Source organism: Dreissena polymorpha, chromosome 1, assembly GCF_020536995.1.
Source record: "Dreissena polymorpha isolate Duluth1 chromosome 1, UMN_Dpol_1.0, whole genome shotgun sequence".
NCBI classification, from domain to species: Eukaryota; Metazoa; Mollusca; class Bivalvia; order Myida; family Dreissenidae; genus Dreissena; species Dreissena polymorpha.
In genome coordinates, this window is record NC_068355.1 from 77448131 (window position 1) to 77465064 (window position 16934).

The 16934-nt window shown below is 42.4% G+C and overlaps 2 protein-coding genes across 4 annotated transcripts in view; one reads left to right on the plus strand and one right to left on the minus strand.

Annotated features, from left to right (window-relative positions):
* The window catches only part of LOC127836334 (uncharacterized), a 493739-nt gene that overhangs the window by 285800 nt on the left and 191005 nt on the right, over positions 1-16934 (plus strand). The gene's annotated exons all lie outside the window — the stretch shown is intronic.
* LOC127836467 (sushi, von Willebrand factor type A, EGF and pentraxin domain-containing protein 1-like) overlaps positions 1-16934 on the minus strand; it is a 67281-nt gene that overhangs the window by 45284 nt on the left and 5063 nt on the right. The window contains exons 2-7 of the mRNA XM_052363119.1: positions 14922-15022; positions 14334-14503; positions 13832-14054; positions 10020-10166; positions 9218-9385; positions 1871-2050 (exon numbers count right to left, since the gene is read on the minus strand). Of these exons, the coding sequence (XP_052219079.1) occupies positions 1871-2050; positions 9218-9385; positions 10020-10166; positions 13832-14054; positions 14334-14503; positions 14922-15003 (970 nt within the window). The 5' untranslated portion in view covers positions 15004-15022. The remainder of the gene's footprint in view (positions 1-1870; positions 2051-9217; positions 9386-10019; positions 10167-13831; positions 14055-14333; positions 14504-14921; positions 15023-16934) is intronic.

Here is a 16934-nt window from a genome sequence, read left to right on the forward strand (position 1 = left end):
TTGGTAACTGGTTACCGTTGGGAATTTCCAACACAGTAATGCGCTGGACGGTCGTGATACTCCGCCCCGCATGATCATTTCAGACACACAATATGCTGAACAATTTTAATTTTAAAAAGGTAACAATTGAATCTTCTTCAAATTTGTATATAATCTATTTCAATGCATTAAATACTTGAAACTTCTATGTGACGTTATTTTGCCATTCTGATATTTTTATTCATTTTGTCCTCAACTAAAGTTTTAAACATTTATTATGAATAAATCTGAAGGAAAAGCGGCTCAAGAGCTTAGTGTTTTGATTGGCTGTTCAGAAAATGTGTACGTAGAAGTACAAACATGTATATATACTTTGAAGTGTATTTTATATTCATGTCGACGTACTTATTGTACTTCGACTTACATTTCTCTTTTTAACGTGTAGGTCTTCTTGACTTTCAACCCAAATGGAACGCCATAGTATGTCTTTAGGGTTATCTAAAGAATGCTCCCACTTAAAGGATCAATACAGAGACCTCCCAGTGACTAAGCCAGTTAGCAGACACCCCATCCACTATACCACAAACACCGAACCAGCTATAAATTCCTGTGGCTAGAAAACAAAAAAATATATAAGATGCTAGATCTTCAAGCTTGGAACATGTAACTCGTTTTAAGATTGATTTTTTTGGATGCATTACTAAATTATTGCAACAATTATCATATTTTGAACATAATCATGTCCATATATTTATTAATAATACATGGTTATCAAAAAAACTTAAAAAGCTTTTGCCCGTAAATTAGGTAGCACCTATAATCATATTAATGAATTAAGACTGATATATGATATCATGGTATGAGATGGCTTTCTTTAATGCAGTGAATGCAATATAACCGTCGTGCAAGAAATTGTTTAGTATACTGTAACCTCAATGATGAACGCTTGGTATGATCATGACATGAATGAGACGCTTTCATAACAATAGTCCGTTCTGAGCCCAACACAGAGGTGAATGTAATGTAACCGTTGTGCAAGAGATTGCCTCGTGCTTGCGGCCGCTGAATCTATGGTCAAGATAATTAAAGAGCTACCTATCAATATTATTATTTCGTTAATTAAAGGGACTCTCGAAATAGTGAAATAGACAATCGTACGGTGCACATTCTTTGCTATTGGCGTATTATTACCCTTACCCCTACTCGAAGGGATTATTGTGGGTACCTGATGCAAAGCGACATTGGGTTGTGATTTAAATCTTGATATAATATATTTGAAACATTGGACATCGTCTTTTGCATTCAAATAATCACTTACCCTTTCAGTCTGTTCAGACTGCATACTCCTAGCTAAGGAGAAAGTCCACTAATTAAGTGTCCTCTTAATGTCGTTATGTTGATTGTTTTTCAAAACATGATGTATGTACGCGTGCCGGTTATAAAAACGAAAAATATATTTTCACTTTAATTATAATAGTAGTCCGAGCCTATTAGTTATCGATTCTTATCACATGAAGGTGTATGGCATTAGCTGAAGATGTTTGGATGTTTGCTATAACATACATACAACTGAAAATATCTCACACCATTTACATATATTATATAAAAATAGCGATTAAGGTATTATAGTATTAAACTTATAATCGTGCACGTCTACTAATTGAGATATAATTTCAGTGTATGCAGTTTGTTCGTACTTAAAAAAAAACCTTCATTTAATATATCAATTAATAGCACTATAATATTTAGAATAAATATTAAAACATGATTTTAAATTATAGTTGTATTAAATGTTACACTTTAATGTTCTAATTGTCATCATTAGTTAAGTCTAATTTAATATGCATACAAAATAATTTCAGCAATACGTCTATTATCTACCGATACATACCTGAGCACATGGCGATTGGTGTGGTCCAGGACGGACCCTCGGGCCCGGCCACACACGTGCTGATTAAAGGCTCTGAGGAAGCGAACCCATCTCGGCACTTGTACTCTCGCACCGACCCAAGCAGGTTAAGGCCCTGTATAACGACGCCATTACCGAACTCTACAGGCGGGTCGGGGCAGGCTGGGAGAAAGAGTTAATCTCATACAGTAATTTGTAAAGTTGTTTTTGGTTAAGTTATTGTTGAGGATATTGGAAGCTAGCGCATTGACTGTTATCCAGTGCATTGACTGCTATCCAGTGCATAGACTGCTAGCCAGCGCATCAAATGCTAGCCAGCGCATTGACTGCTAGCCAGTGCTTTGACTGCTAGCCAGCGCATTGACTGCTAGCCAGCGCATTGACTGCTAGCCAGCGCATTGACTGTAAGCTAGCGCATCAACTGCTAGCCAGCGCATCAACTGCTAGCCAGTGCATTGACTGCTATCCAGTGCATAGACTGCTAGCCAGCGCATCAACTGCTAGCCAGCGCATTGACTGCTAGCCAGTGCTTTGACTGCTAGCCAGCGCATTGACTGCTAGCCAGCGCATTGACTGTTAGCCAGCGCATTGACTGTAAGCCAGCGCATCAACTGCTAGCCAGCGCATCAACTGTTAGCCAGCGCATCAACTGCTAGCCAGTGCATTGACTGCTAGCCAGCGCATTGACTGTTAGCCAGCGCATCAGCTGCTAGCCAGCGCATCAACTGCTAGCCAGCGCATTAACTGCTAGCCAGTGCATTGACTGCTAGCCAGTGCATTGACTGTTAGTCAGTGCATTGACTGTTAGCCAGCGCATTGACTGTTAGCCCTCGCATCAACTGTCAGCCAGTGTATTGACTGCTAGCCAGCGCATCAACTGCTAGCCAGCGCATTGACTGCTTGCCAGCGCATTGACTGCTAGCCAGCGCATCAACTGTTAGCCAGCGCATTTACTGCTAGCCAGTGCATTGACTGTTAGCCAGCGCATTGAATGTTAGCATGCGCATTGACTGCTAGCCAGCGCATTGACTGTTAGCCAGCGCATCAACTGCTAGACAGCGCATGAACTGCTAGCATTTACATTGACTGCTAGCCAGTGCATTGACTGTTAGCCAGCGCATTGACTGTTAGCCAGCGCATTGACTGATAGCCAGCCTATTGACTGTTAGCCAGCGCATTGACTGCTAGCCAGTGCATGGACTGTTAGCCAGCGCATTGACTGCTAGCCAGCGCACTGACTGTTAGCCAGCGAATTGACTGTAAGGCAGCGCATTAACTGCTAGCCAGCGCATATACTGCTAGCCAGTGCATTGACTGATAGCGAGCGCATTGACTGTTTGACAGCGCATTGACTGTAAGCTAGCGCATTGACTGTTAGCCAGCGCATTCACTGTAAGCCAGCTCATCAACTGCTAGCCAGCGCATCAACTGCTAGCCAGTGCATTGACTGCTAGCGAGTGCATTGACTGTTAGCCAGCGCATGGACTGTTAGTCAGCGCATTGACTGCTAGCCAGCGCATTGACTGCTAGCCAGCGCCTGAACTGCTAGCCAGCGCATTGACTGCTAGCCAGTGCATTGATTGCTAGCCAGCGCATTGACTGATAGCCAGCGCATCAACTGTTAGCCAGCGCAGTGACTGTAAGCTAGCGCATTGGCTGCTAGCCAGTGCGTTGACTATTAGCCAGCGCATTGACTGATAGCCAGCGCATTGACTTCTAGCCAGCGCATTGACTGTTAGCCAGCGCATCGACTGTTAGCTAGTGCATTGACTGTTAGCCAGCACATCGACTATTAGCCAGCGCATTGACTGATAGCCAGCGCATTGACTGTCAGCTAGCGCATTGACTGTTAGCCAGCACATTGACTGTTAGCCAGCGCATCGACAGTTAGCCAGCGCCTTGACTGCTAGCCAGCGCATTGACTGCTAGCCAGTGCATTGACTGGTTGCCAGCGCATTGACTGCTAGCCAGCGCATCAACTGCTAGCCAGCGCATTGACTGCTTGTCAGTGCATTGGTTGCTAGCCAGCGCATTGACTGCTAGCCAGTACATTGTTTATTAGCCAGCCCATTGACTACTAGCCAGCGCATTGACTGTTAGCCAGCGCATTGACTGCTAGCCAGCGCATTGACTGCTAGCCAGTGCATTGACTGCTAGCCAGCGCATTGATTGCAAGCCGACGCATTGACTGCTAGCCAGCGCATTGACTGTTAGCCAGCGAATTGACTGCTATCCAGCGCATTGACTGCTTGCCAGCGCATCGATTGCTAGCCAATGCATTGACTGCTAGCCAGTGCATCGACTGCTAGCCAGTGCATCGACTGCTAGCCAGCGCATTGACTGTTAGCCAACGCATTGACTGCTTGCCAGATTATTGACTGCTAGCCAGCGCATTGACTGTTAGCCAGCGCATCAACTGCTAGCCAGTGTATCGACTGTTAGCCAGCGCATCAACTGCTAGCCAGCGCATTGACTGTTAGCCAGCGCATTGACTGCTAGCCAGCGCATTGACTGCTAGCCAGCGCATCGACTGCTAGCCAGTGCATCGACTGCTAGCCAGCGCATCGACTGCTAGCCAGCGCATCAACTGCTAGCCAGCGCATCTACTGCTAGCCAGTACATTGACTGCTAGCCACCGCATTGACTGTAAGCCAGCGCATCAACTGCTAGCCAGCGCATCAACTGCTATCCAGTGCATTGACTGCTAGCCAGTGCATTGACTGTTAGTCAGCGCATTGACTGCTAGCCAGCACATTGACTGTTAGCCAGCGCATTGACTGTTAGCAAGCGCATCAACTGTCAGCCAGCGCATTGACTGCTAGCCAGCGCATCAACTGCTAGCCAGCGCATTGACTGCTAGCCAGCGCATTGACTGCTAGCCAGCGCATTGACTGATAGCTAGCGCATTGACTGCTGGCTGGCGCATTTACTGCTAGCCAGCGCATCAACTGCTAGCCAGCGCATCAACTGAAGCCAGCGCATTGACTGCTAGCCAGCGCATTGACTGCTAGCCAGCGCATCAACTGCTAGCCAGTGCATCGACTGCTAGCCAGCGCATCAACTGCTAGCCAGCGCATTAACTGCTAGCCAATGTATCGACTGTTAGCCAGCGCATCAAATGCTAGCCAGCGCATTGACTGCTAGCCAGTGCTTTGACTGCTAGCCAGCGCATTGACTGCTAGCCAGCGCATTGACTGCTAGCCAGCGCATTGACTGTAAGCTAGCGCATCAACTGCTAGCCAGCGCATCAACTGCTAGCCAGTGCATTGACTTCAGTGCATAGACTGCTAGCCAGCGCATCAACTGCTAGCCAGCGCATTGACTGCTAGCCAGTGCTTTGACTGCTAGCCAGCGCATTGACTGCTAGCCAGCACATTGACTGTTAGCCAGCGCATTGACTGTAAGCCAGCGCATCAACTGCTAGCCAGCGCATCAACTGTTAGCCAGCGCATCAACTGCTAGCCAGTGCATTGACTGCTAGCCAGCGCATTGACTGTTAGCCAGCGCATCAGCTGCTAGCCAGCGCATCAACTGCTAGCCAGCGCATTAACTGCTAGCCAGTGCATTGACTGCTAGCCAGTGCATTGACTGTTAGTCAGTGCATTGACTGTTAGCCAGCGCATTGACTGTTAGCCCTCGCATCAACTGTCAGCCAGTGTATTGACTGCTAGCCAGCGCATCAACTGCTAGCCAGCGCATTGACTGCTTGCCAGCGCATTGACTGCTAGCCAGCGCATCAACTGTTAGCCAGCGCATTTACTGCTAGCCAGTGCATTGACTGTTAGCCAGCGCATTGAATGTTAGCATGCGCATTGACTGCTAGCCAGCGCATTGACTGTTAGCCAGCGCATCAACTGCTAGACAGCGCATGAACTGCTAGCATTTACATTGACTGCTAGCCAGTGCATTGACTGTTAGCCAGCGCATTGACTGTTAGCCAGCGCATTGACTGATAGCCAGCCTATTGACTGTTAGCCAGCGCATTGACTGCTAGCCAGTGTATTGACTGTTAGCCAGCGCATTGACTGCTAGCCAGCGCACTGACTGTTAGCCAGCGAATTGACTGTAAGGCAGCGCATTAACTGCTAGCCAGCGCATATACTGCTAGCCAGTGCATTGACTGATAGCGAGCGCATTGACTGTTTGACAGCGCATTGACTGTAAGCTAGCGCATTGACTGTTAGCCAGCGCATTCACTGTAAGCCAGCTCATCAACTGCTAGCAAGCGCATCAACTGCTAGCCAGCACATCAACTACTAGCCAGTGCATTGACTGCTAGCCAGCGCATTGACTGCTAGCCAGCGCATCAACTGCTAGCCAGTGCATTAACTGCTAGCCAGCGCATTGACTGTTAGCCAGCGCATCAACTGCTAGCCAGCGCATCAACTGCTAGCCAGTGCATTGACTGCTAGCGAGTGCATTGACTGTTAGCCAGCGCATGGACTGTTAGTCAGCGCATTGACTGCTAGCCAGCGCATTGACTGCTAGCCAGCGCCTCAACTGCTAGCCAGCGCATTGACTGCTAGCCAGTGCATTGATTGCTAGCCAGCGCATTGACTGATAGCCAGCGCATCAACTGTTAGCCAGCGCAGTGACTGTAAGCTAGCGCATTGGCTGCTAGCCAGTGCGTTGACTATTAGCCAGAGCATTGACTGATAGCCAGCGCATTGACTTCTAGCCAGCGCATTGACTGTTAGCCAGCGCATCGACTGTTAGCTAGTGCATTGACTGTTAGCCAGCACATCGACTATTAGCCAGCGCATTGACTGATAGCCAGCGCATTGACTGTCAGCTAGCGCATTGACTGTTAGCCAGCACATTGACTGTTAGCCAGCGCATCGACAGTTAGCCAGCGCCTTGACTGCTAGCCAGCGCATTGACTGCTAGCCAGTGCATTGACTGGTTGCCAGCGCATTGACTGCTAGCCAGCGCATCAACTGCTAGCCAGCGCATTGACTGCTTGTCAGTGCATTGGTTGCTAGCCAGCGCATTGACTGCTAGCCAGTACATTGTTTATTAGCCAGCCCATTGACTACTAGCCAGCGCATTGACTGTTAGCCAGCGCATTGACTGCTAGCCAGCGCATTGACTGCTAGCCAGTGCATTGACTGCTAGCCAGCGCATTGATTGCAAGCCGACGCATTGACTGCTAGCCAGCGCATCGACTGTTAGCCAGTGAATTGACTGCTATCCAGCGCATTGACTGCTTGCCAGCGCATCGATTGCTAGCCAATGCATTGACTGCTAGCCAGTGCATCGACTGCTAGCCAGTGCATCGACTGCTAGCCAGCGCATTGACTGTTAGCCAACGCATTGACTGCTTGCCAGATTATTGACTGCTAGCCAGCGCATTGACTGTTAGCCAGCGCATCAACTGCTAGCCAGTGTATCGACTGTTAGCCAGCGCATCAACTGCTAGCCAGCGCATTGACTGTTAGCCAGCGCATTGACTGCTAGCCAGCGCATTGACTGCTAGCCAGCGCATCGACTGCTAGCCAGTGCATCGACTGCTAGCCAGCGCATCGACTGCTAGCCAGCGCATCAACTGCTAGCCAGCGCATCTACTGCTAGCCAGTACATTGACTGCTAGCCACCGCATTGACTGTAAGCCAGCGCATCAACTGCTAGCCAGCGCATCAACTGCTATCCAGTGCATTGACTGCTAGCCAGTGCATTGACTGTTAGTCAGCGCATTGACTGCTAGCCAGCACATTGACTGTTAGCCAGCGCATTGACTGTTAGCAAGCGCATCAACTGTCAGCCAGCGCATTGACTGCTAGCCAGCGCATCAACTGCTAGCCAGCGCATTGACTGCTAGCCAGCGCATTGACTGCTAGCCAGCGCATTGACTGATAGCTAGCGCATTGACTGCTGGCTGGCGCATTTACTGCTAGCCAGCGCATCAACTGCTAGCCAGCGCATCAACTGAAGCCAGCGCATTGACTGCTAGCCAGCGCATTGACTGCTAGCCAGCGCATCAACTGCTAGCCAGTGCATCGACTGCTAGCCAGCGCATCAACTGCTAGCCAGCGCATTAACTGCTAGCCAATGTATCGACTGTTAGCCAGCGCATCAACTGCTAGCCAGCGCATTGACTGCTAGCCAGCGCATCGACTGCTAGCCAGCGCATCAACTGCTAGCCAGCGCATCGACTGCTAGCCAGCGTATTGACTGCTAGCCAGCGCATCGACTGCTAGCCAGTGCATCGACTGCTATCCAGCGCATCAACTGCTAGCCAGTGCAGTGACTGCTAGCCAGCGCATTGACTGCTAGCCAGCGCATCGACTGCTAGCCAGTGCATCGACTGCTAGCCAGCGCACATACGCCTTGTTGACACAGGTTAGGTCATATATCAAGGTTACACATGGGCGTGAATGTCCAGTGTGTATTGTAAATCAGTACGCATTACATAAATATATGTTTATCATATTGGTACATTGCGCTCAAAGAGTTTTCAATCTAAACTGTTTAAGATGCCTTGTTAAAATACGTGTTATGGCATAAGCATATTTTATTTTGCTATAATTACCCTACGGTTAAGTCCACTAAGAATGTATATGCTATAAAAAGATCGATGCAATTTAAGATTCATATATCATTGTATTCAGTCACACAACTTTCAAATAAATGTATTCTAAATTACAATCGTGTTAGTATACTGTATACGAAGGAAAACATCTTCCTAAAGTAATATCCGGTTTTTGTTTTCTGTGTGGTCTTAACACAAGATAATTTAATAAATACCATAATTAATCTCAAAATATTTGTAAATATAATTTAAAATTAAGCTACGCCCGTATGAAAGTTATTTTAGTTCAAAGAAATATATTATTGTTCTCTCGCGGTACATTATGATTCATCTGATACGTGAAGAAACAGACCATGATTGATGAGTATCTCTTTGTAAATTATTATTGTCTACACGTCAGAATTCTTTACAATCAGATAATATATTGCGTTATCAATGACTAAGATAAAGTAACGTTATGTTTACGTTATGAAAAGTATGACGTCCATTGAGGTCCTAATGATACAACAAACAATAAATTAAATTTTCATAACATAACCATATTGAAATTAATGATAAAAATGCAGTTACTTATATACATTAAGTAGGGGCGTTTACTATATTTAACATCACATTTCTACATCCACATTAATTATATAATAACGTTTATAAAAACCAATAAAACTGCGAAAAGAGTAAGATAGAGTTAACTGATGTAAATGAATTAAAGAGAATTTCCATAAAAAATAGAATGTGGTTCGCACGCAATAAACGGTATTGGTACAGACGTTAACTGACGTTCATACTCTTCGAGTACGAACCTAGACACGAAAACTTCAGTGGGGACCAGATGGACATCGGCGTGCATGTAATGGTCGGGTCTCCGATCGCCTGGTACCCGGGTTCACACCCGTACGTCCGCACAGACCCAATAGAGCGTGGACCGTCGTCTGTAAACCCGAAGGGAACGACCGGAGGTGGAGGGCAGGCTGCAAAGGAAGGGCACATTTGATCCTAAGGTAATCATAACAATTCTTAAAAAAGTACACGATTATGCAAAAAGTTATTTTAATAAGTCGTTTAATCACGAAAGATGTTTTTATCAAAAATATAACTTGCTCAAAGGTAGGTGGCAATGTTTTCCATGAAATATACGACACGAAACAATGCGTATAAATCATTAGTATTTTGTCGATTAGTTTGATTTAATAACTCGTAAACTCTTTATTCATCAATATTTATTGTTCTTTAGGAATGTGAGTTGCTAAATATAACACAAACTTTTAAATTATCAAGTTTGGGTAAACGCACAGAAAAGGAACTATTTGTAAAACCTTGTAGTAAAGAACAGTTATATTAGCACAATCAAATACTTTAATAAATAGAGGAAAAAGGTGACACACATTTGGTATCGTCAAAGTACGGCAGACGATTTTATTAATTGCTAATGCAGGCTTGTTAATGAAGGCAGATTTGAATGCTAGAGACAGCAGAATTTGAATAGTAACTGTAGAAGACTTTGGAAATTACCAGTGAAGGATTTTAAATACTGGCGACAGACGACGGGAAATACGTGCGCCAGATGAATTTGAACACTTACTGCAGACGAATTTGAATACTTACGGCAGACGACTTTCATGAGCTTCTGTAGCGAGGTAAGCAGCTGATCGAAGGTTTTCAGCATCATGAATTGTTCCGGGGTCGAGGCAATGTTCTTGAGCTCATCCTCCGCTATAAAATGGGATATACCGACGGCGAACATGTTGATACCTGAAATATTCACAGATGAATTTAGCAGACGCAATGTGCAAACGTACCATCTGAAATATTAAACATTATTAACCCATTTATGCCAAGCGTCTAGAAAAAAAGGCCTTGGCAAACAGCGTAGACCGCATGATGCGGCGTCTCATCAGGGTCTGCGCTGTTTGCTTAAAGGAATTTCTGTAAGAAATATTCGAAATATAAAAATAAACTTACTTGACATCCCTAATTTTGGAAATAAATTTATCCGATTTAGAAGGATGGGAGCGTCCACTAGGCATAAATGGAATAACCTGTATACATCAAACTTTATGTAAATACAAGCATGTAAGGTATAGTCAATAACTTGTACGTCAAAAAAAAAAGCCGTCCTAGGCCTACGAATTATACGTATCGTGTTTGCGTTAAATTTTTAAACAAGTTTCTAAACACATGCGATATAAAAGCATTCCGCTGAATAGTTTGACATCGTTTTACCTTGGGTCTATATCCGCGCCTGACATTCAGTATCCGCGTAAGTCACCGAGTACTTGAATGATGGCGGGTTATATATTCAGAGGGGGTATTCGCGTGACAAACAAGATGGCGACGTCCATCCAGGTATTTTTCGTCGTTTTATACCCTTTATTACTTGTATTATTTTTTATTCCAATCACTTTCCAGCCATATTAGGTTGAAAGTTACTGGCTTTTATTTCATAGTAATATTTGCTCTGTATTTCGACTTTACTCGGTGCGAAATTTCTTAGCGGGATGACCTAATTAGGGCTTCACTAAGATAATTTGCGGGAAGTAAAGTCGAGATATATACCGAATTTAAATACGAAATAAACGCAAATCACCTTTTTACTGATATGGCTGGAAAGTGAATCATTGAACAAATAAATAGAAGTAATAAAGGGTATAAAACGGCGAAAAAATAACTGTCTCGGTATGGACGTCGCCATCTTGACTATCACGTGATTACCCCCTCTGATATTGGATTTAAAGCCAACTTTGTCCCGGAAATGTTTCTGGATAGTGTTTTTTAATAGTCCGCAAGATGAATGTGCACATCTTCTTCAATGAGCATGGTTCGTATTCAACTGCAACATATTATGTGGGTCCTAAGACTCCGTGACAGTTTCATTATAGAGCGACAATGATTGTATACTCATTCAGTTAATAATTACGTTTTCAAAACCATCTTATAGACACCAGTCCAATAATTCGAACTATCGGCCCCATAGAAGAATATTATTTGATAGATTTCTGTATTCCGATCTGTAGTCTGTCCTTTCTTATTTTTTGACGTTATTACTACCATGCCATTCATTAACAGGCGGCCATCAGACATATTTGAACATGTACAACGCATTATCGAGAGGTCTGAAAGGTGTCACTCAGAGATCAAAATTTCATTTAATAACTTTAAGCTGTGGTTCTTTTGACGTAGATTATTGACAGTGCGTTAAATTACTGATCATTTTCGTTAACTGCGTCCAACATTTCCATTAAATCAGTTTCTACGTCTATCTCTTCGTGCAAATGTTATTTTATCAAGTACGTCAAACATAAGGTATTTCTCTCAAATAAGTATGTATAAATCAGCGTAAGCATGTTATTCTGCTAATATTTAATATTTATATCATGTTTGTTTCAAACGTAAGGCCAACATGAGAAGATTACATGGTCATGATGAATCGTTTTCCACCTACAAACATGGAATTGACAGATTGCATATCATAAACTTTTAAAACGTAAGGTAAGTCGAAATGTAATACACATCCATATAAACACTTACAAACATTATAATTCACACTTTGTTATGCTTTATGGGTCGTAATCATCTCAAACGCATCGTTCAGTTATATAACATGCTAACGTGTACGTAGAAGTTGTACTACTAATATAATAAGTGGGTTGGTTGTTAAAGTAGTCCGCAGTGCACTGGACGGTAAGCTTCAGCATTTGACAGCCCCATAATTTGAAAACAATGAATTCAATATTACACAAAATATACCCTCTCCGTCACGGTAGTTGACACTCTACGTTATTTCAGACTGTTGAGACAAACGGAGGCAAAAACAGTAAAGAAAACAAATCGTTATGAGGTACATGTAAATGACAATTGGTCTATTACAACTGGGCTCAGTGCATGTGCAGTCCTCAAGGGCTTATTAAGGAAGAAACTGTCCGCTTTGAAGGAAAAAAATGATTAAAGGAGGTAGATTCTAGAAAAAATTCTCTTTCGACGGAAAGTGTCGTTCTTGATTAGCCTGTGTGTATTGCACAGGCCTATCCTGGACAACACCTTAAGTCCGGTTCAAACTTTTAATTTTTCTTATTTGAAATGAGAAAGTGACTTGACTTTCGGATTGCAGGATTGCAAAATGAAAGCGGTATAGACTATTTATATTATGGACTAAATCAATTGGTCAGTTGGAAAAGTGACGGACTAGTTTTCCGGGTCGTGTGTTCGGATCCCACACCGACGGTAAGTAAGTAACGGACTCTTCTATAACTCTGTCGGATTTTTTTACTGGTTAAGTTGAATCGCAAAAAAAATGCGATACGTAATTCGGCTTAGTATACAGATGGCGAAAATGCAGTGACATCGCGATATGTATGAAATGCAACATATGTTTAGGTTATATTGGGAACAACAAGACGTGGTTGCTCCTTAGATATCCTATGTTTCGCTCATTGTTTGCTACAGGTAATACATGTACTTATATTTGCTTCAAAAATAGACACGCGTAAAGCTTTTTAAATGACATTGAATATAAGGGTATTTTGTCATTATTCTCCACGTAAATATTTGTTTTGTTTGATTATCCATTTATAGGTTCCACAAATATTGCTCTTGCGGTATTAAAGATGTGAATGAAACAAAGACACAAATGGTGAAATCAATTGTGTAATTAAAAAAAAGATAATCATGGAAACAACATAATCACACTATTGAATGTTTGTTCACCGCTTACTGCAGACGCTTTAATTCATCAATCAGTTATGAAATGTTCGCCACCTACGCCCGAACGTGTTTGCGCTTGTTTCAACCAGATAAAGGCTGCGATCCGCCTGACGAGTTAAATAACAGATCGACGTGGCGGGGCAAAATCGTCATCAAATCAACCACAATGATGACCGCTAATAAGATAATCGTAACACCTGATCAGTCAAGGCTGTTAACAAGAAAACGAACAGAAGCTGTTATTGATTTGTTTGTCATCGATTATATTAATTAAGATGAATTGAAAACTTAAACTTAATGATTGAAAAAATCGAACAGAAGCTGTTATTGATTTGTTTGTCATCGATTATATTAATTAAGATGAGTTGAAAACTTAAACTTAATGATTGAAAAAATGTTGTGAAGATTGAAGCGCATAGTTATTCCGAATAAAACCAGATAACACCAGATAAAATCATCATCATGCTCATCGTCATCATCATCATCATCATCATCATCATCATCATCATCATCATCATCATCATCATCATCATCATAATCGTCATCATCATTATCATCATCATCATCACCACCACCACCAATACCACCTCCATCACCACAACCACCATCATCATCATCATCATCATCATCATCATCATCATCATTATCATCATCATCATCATCATCAGTAAATTGTACAGTCTGCTATTATCAAAAACATGTATGCCATAACGTACCCATCTCCTTAGCGAGCGTGGCCTCCATCTTGGTTAGGGGCGGGTCTTTGCTCAGCCCGTCCGTGATCACGATGCATACCCATGGTAACTCGGGGCGTCCCGTCTCGTTGAACAATTGTCTCATTGTTGCTATGCCGAGGGCGGTGTTCGTTCCGTCCCGGGGATGGATCAGGTTTGTCGTCTCGTGAAGCAATACGTTTCTGTCATCGGTCAGAGGAACTTTCTGAAATGTACAGTATGTTGGCCATCAGTGGTAAATGACCGCTTGTATGAACATAGTGTTTAGTCCGTCTTTGCTATGTGTCTAATGTTATTTATATATTAACTATTGGATGATAGTGCACGTTTAGGTAGTCATTAATTATCAAGTCGTGATGGGTAGGTTGTGAAAGGGATTTTGACGATGTTTAAATGGTGTGATGGTAATACTACTTCTACGAGAGAGAACGAGTACTAGGGAAACTGGTGATGGCTGTTCTTATAAAAAAGGAATATGTATTACCTGAGCAATTGATGAGCTGTAAACTACCAGTCCCATGCGTGCCTCCCTGGGTCCCAGGTGAAGATGCCTAGCGAGGTCCGTGAGCGCCTCTCGTTGTTTTTGGTAATCGGCCGCCGTGATACTGTCCGAGCCGTCCACCACCAACACCAGGTCCATCATGGACCGACACTCTGTTACAATCGAAACAAAGTATATTCAACATTGCGCAGTAAAGGTTTATTGATCTGTCCAGAAACTCTCAATAAATTTACGTTTAATGTTATTTTTTATTGTAATAGTCTTTTCAATATGTGTGAAGAACTTAAACCCATCTTATTAGAGCCTCTTTATACAACAAACTTGCATTTATCCAATACGGTAATCATGGACCTCACAACCAATGAGTCGCGTTCTGAAAAAAACTGGGCATAATGCATGTGCGTAAAGTCCGCACGGGCTAATCTGGGACGACACTTAACGCTTTTATGACATTTTTCGTTTAAATGTCTCTTCTTAAGCCTGTGCGAACTGCACAGGCTAATCTGGGACGACACTTTACGGACATTTATTATGCCCACTTTTTTCAAAACGCGGCTCCACTGTTCTTACCGGTAACCTTAGGTTGAGGCAGCGCGTGAACGCCTCCGAGCACAATCAGAATGCAGAGTATGACATGTAGATGACGCCCCATGTTCGCATCAACATCGACTCTGCAACATATGAATATTATGTTCGTGCAAGTGGTCCAGATCGAAATTATCAAAGATCCTTAATTAAATAACAACAGAATCGAAAGTTTAGTTCATATCAAGCCTATTTGAAAGATAAAGTTATAAAGTTAGTAGACAATATGCAAGTAATAACATTTCTAATATAGAATTCATTTGTACACAGTAACAGCACGGTCGTTAATCACCCGCTCCACCTCTTTTTTGAGATGCATTACTACATGCGCCAATGCAACTTCCGAGGTTGCGCTCAGGCACGGATGTTTTGAAATTTCATAGATAATTTTACAAGGTGATTAGTTTTCATATGTTTTTCAACATACTTCGAATTATTTTTTTAAATTGGGCAATGTAGTGCGATTCAGCGAAGATGAATTCATCAAAAAAATGATCAGAAACATACACCCTCAACCCATTTAAAAACGGGAGAACCTTTATAAGTTGTGGCATGGTGGTGTTTTAAAAAGCATTTCAATGAGTTTTCATGTGTTACGAGAAAATATCCACCCTATTAAATCGCTAACGGCATCAATGTTTTTCTTAAAATATATAAGTGATAAACTCAATTAAGAAGTCACAAACATGAATAAAACATACTAGTGTTGTACGATATACAACAAATATTTATAGTACTCAAAAAACAATAACTTAATGTTCAACATTATAATAATAATTAATCGACAGCTATATTTGTATACAGTTTTATAATTAACGAAATAAATAAAAGATAATACTTCTTCTTGAAACGATGATTTGTGTCCCTTAATTCAAATGCTTTATTTACTAAAAGGCCATGATCAGCGAACCTTAATTAGGCTCATATAGATTGTTTTTCCCACTATCAATTCCATAACAATGAAGGTAGCTCGGTCTTTTCCCGATATCTTCTTTGTATAACACATGTTAAATGTTTTTATCTTACGAAGACGAACGGTTAAATCCATCAAGACATTATAAGAAAACTACCTTTTCTAATTAAAAACACACGCGACTCAATTGTGCCGAATTAGTCAACTCACAAAAAAGGTTAGTCCTGTAAACATAATAGAAACCATTACATAAAATTTGCCACTTTAAAATAGCTATAAATGTGCATTGGCGCCACTTCCTAATCAGAGCGCCACCTCCTTGGCATTGGCTTCATCTCTTTTTGAAAAATGCAAATTTATCTTTTAGGCCACTCCAAATTGATTTGTTGGTCGTCGGATTTGCTCGCACTCATTTTTGTGTCCTTCTGTAACCATAGCGCATGCGTTTTTTTTGTTTATTTGTGAAAAAAAACGCAATCTTGCAGGGACAATTTTGACGCTGAATACGAAAGTCAAATTAAGTGTTTCGTAACCTTTTTAATCGATAACTGCAGAGGCTCAAAAATTCGATCGAGGCAACCAGAAAAAATGGCTTCCTGCGTGAGCAGCACATGTTTCGCTGTCGTGACTGTTTTAACAACTTGCGGTGAACAGTTGCTGCAGCCATCCCTTATAAATATAAACACATCTGCTACCTTCTGTGACTTATTTGAATGTGTTTGTTAACGTTCGAACATGCAACTATCAGCAGATACCATTGAAGCATTTTCAATTTCAAACAACATCGGAAAACATGACGTAAGATTTTTTATGCATTTTCTTCATTAAATGGGCATAATGTCCTTTTTATGTTCTATGCCCAGTGCTATCGCGAAAGTAAACTTTTGGGGATTAGACCAGGGTTGGCATATTGACCGGTCAATTGAGTATTGACCGGCCAGCGGTCAATACCCGGTTAAAACCGGTCAATACTGGTCATTACTGGTCTATACTGGTCAATACTGGTCGATTGAAAATTGTAGCATTTAAACATTACAAAGGAGCCATTTTATATTAAATCAATAATTATTCTGTAATTGATAAAC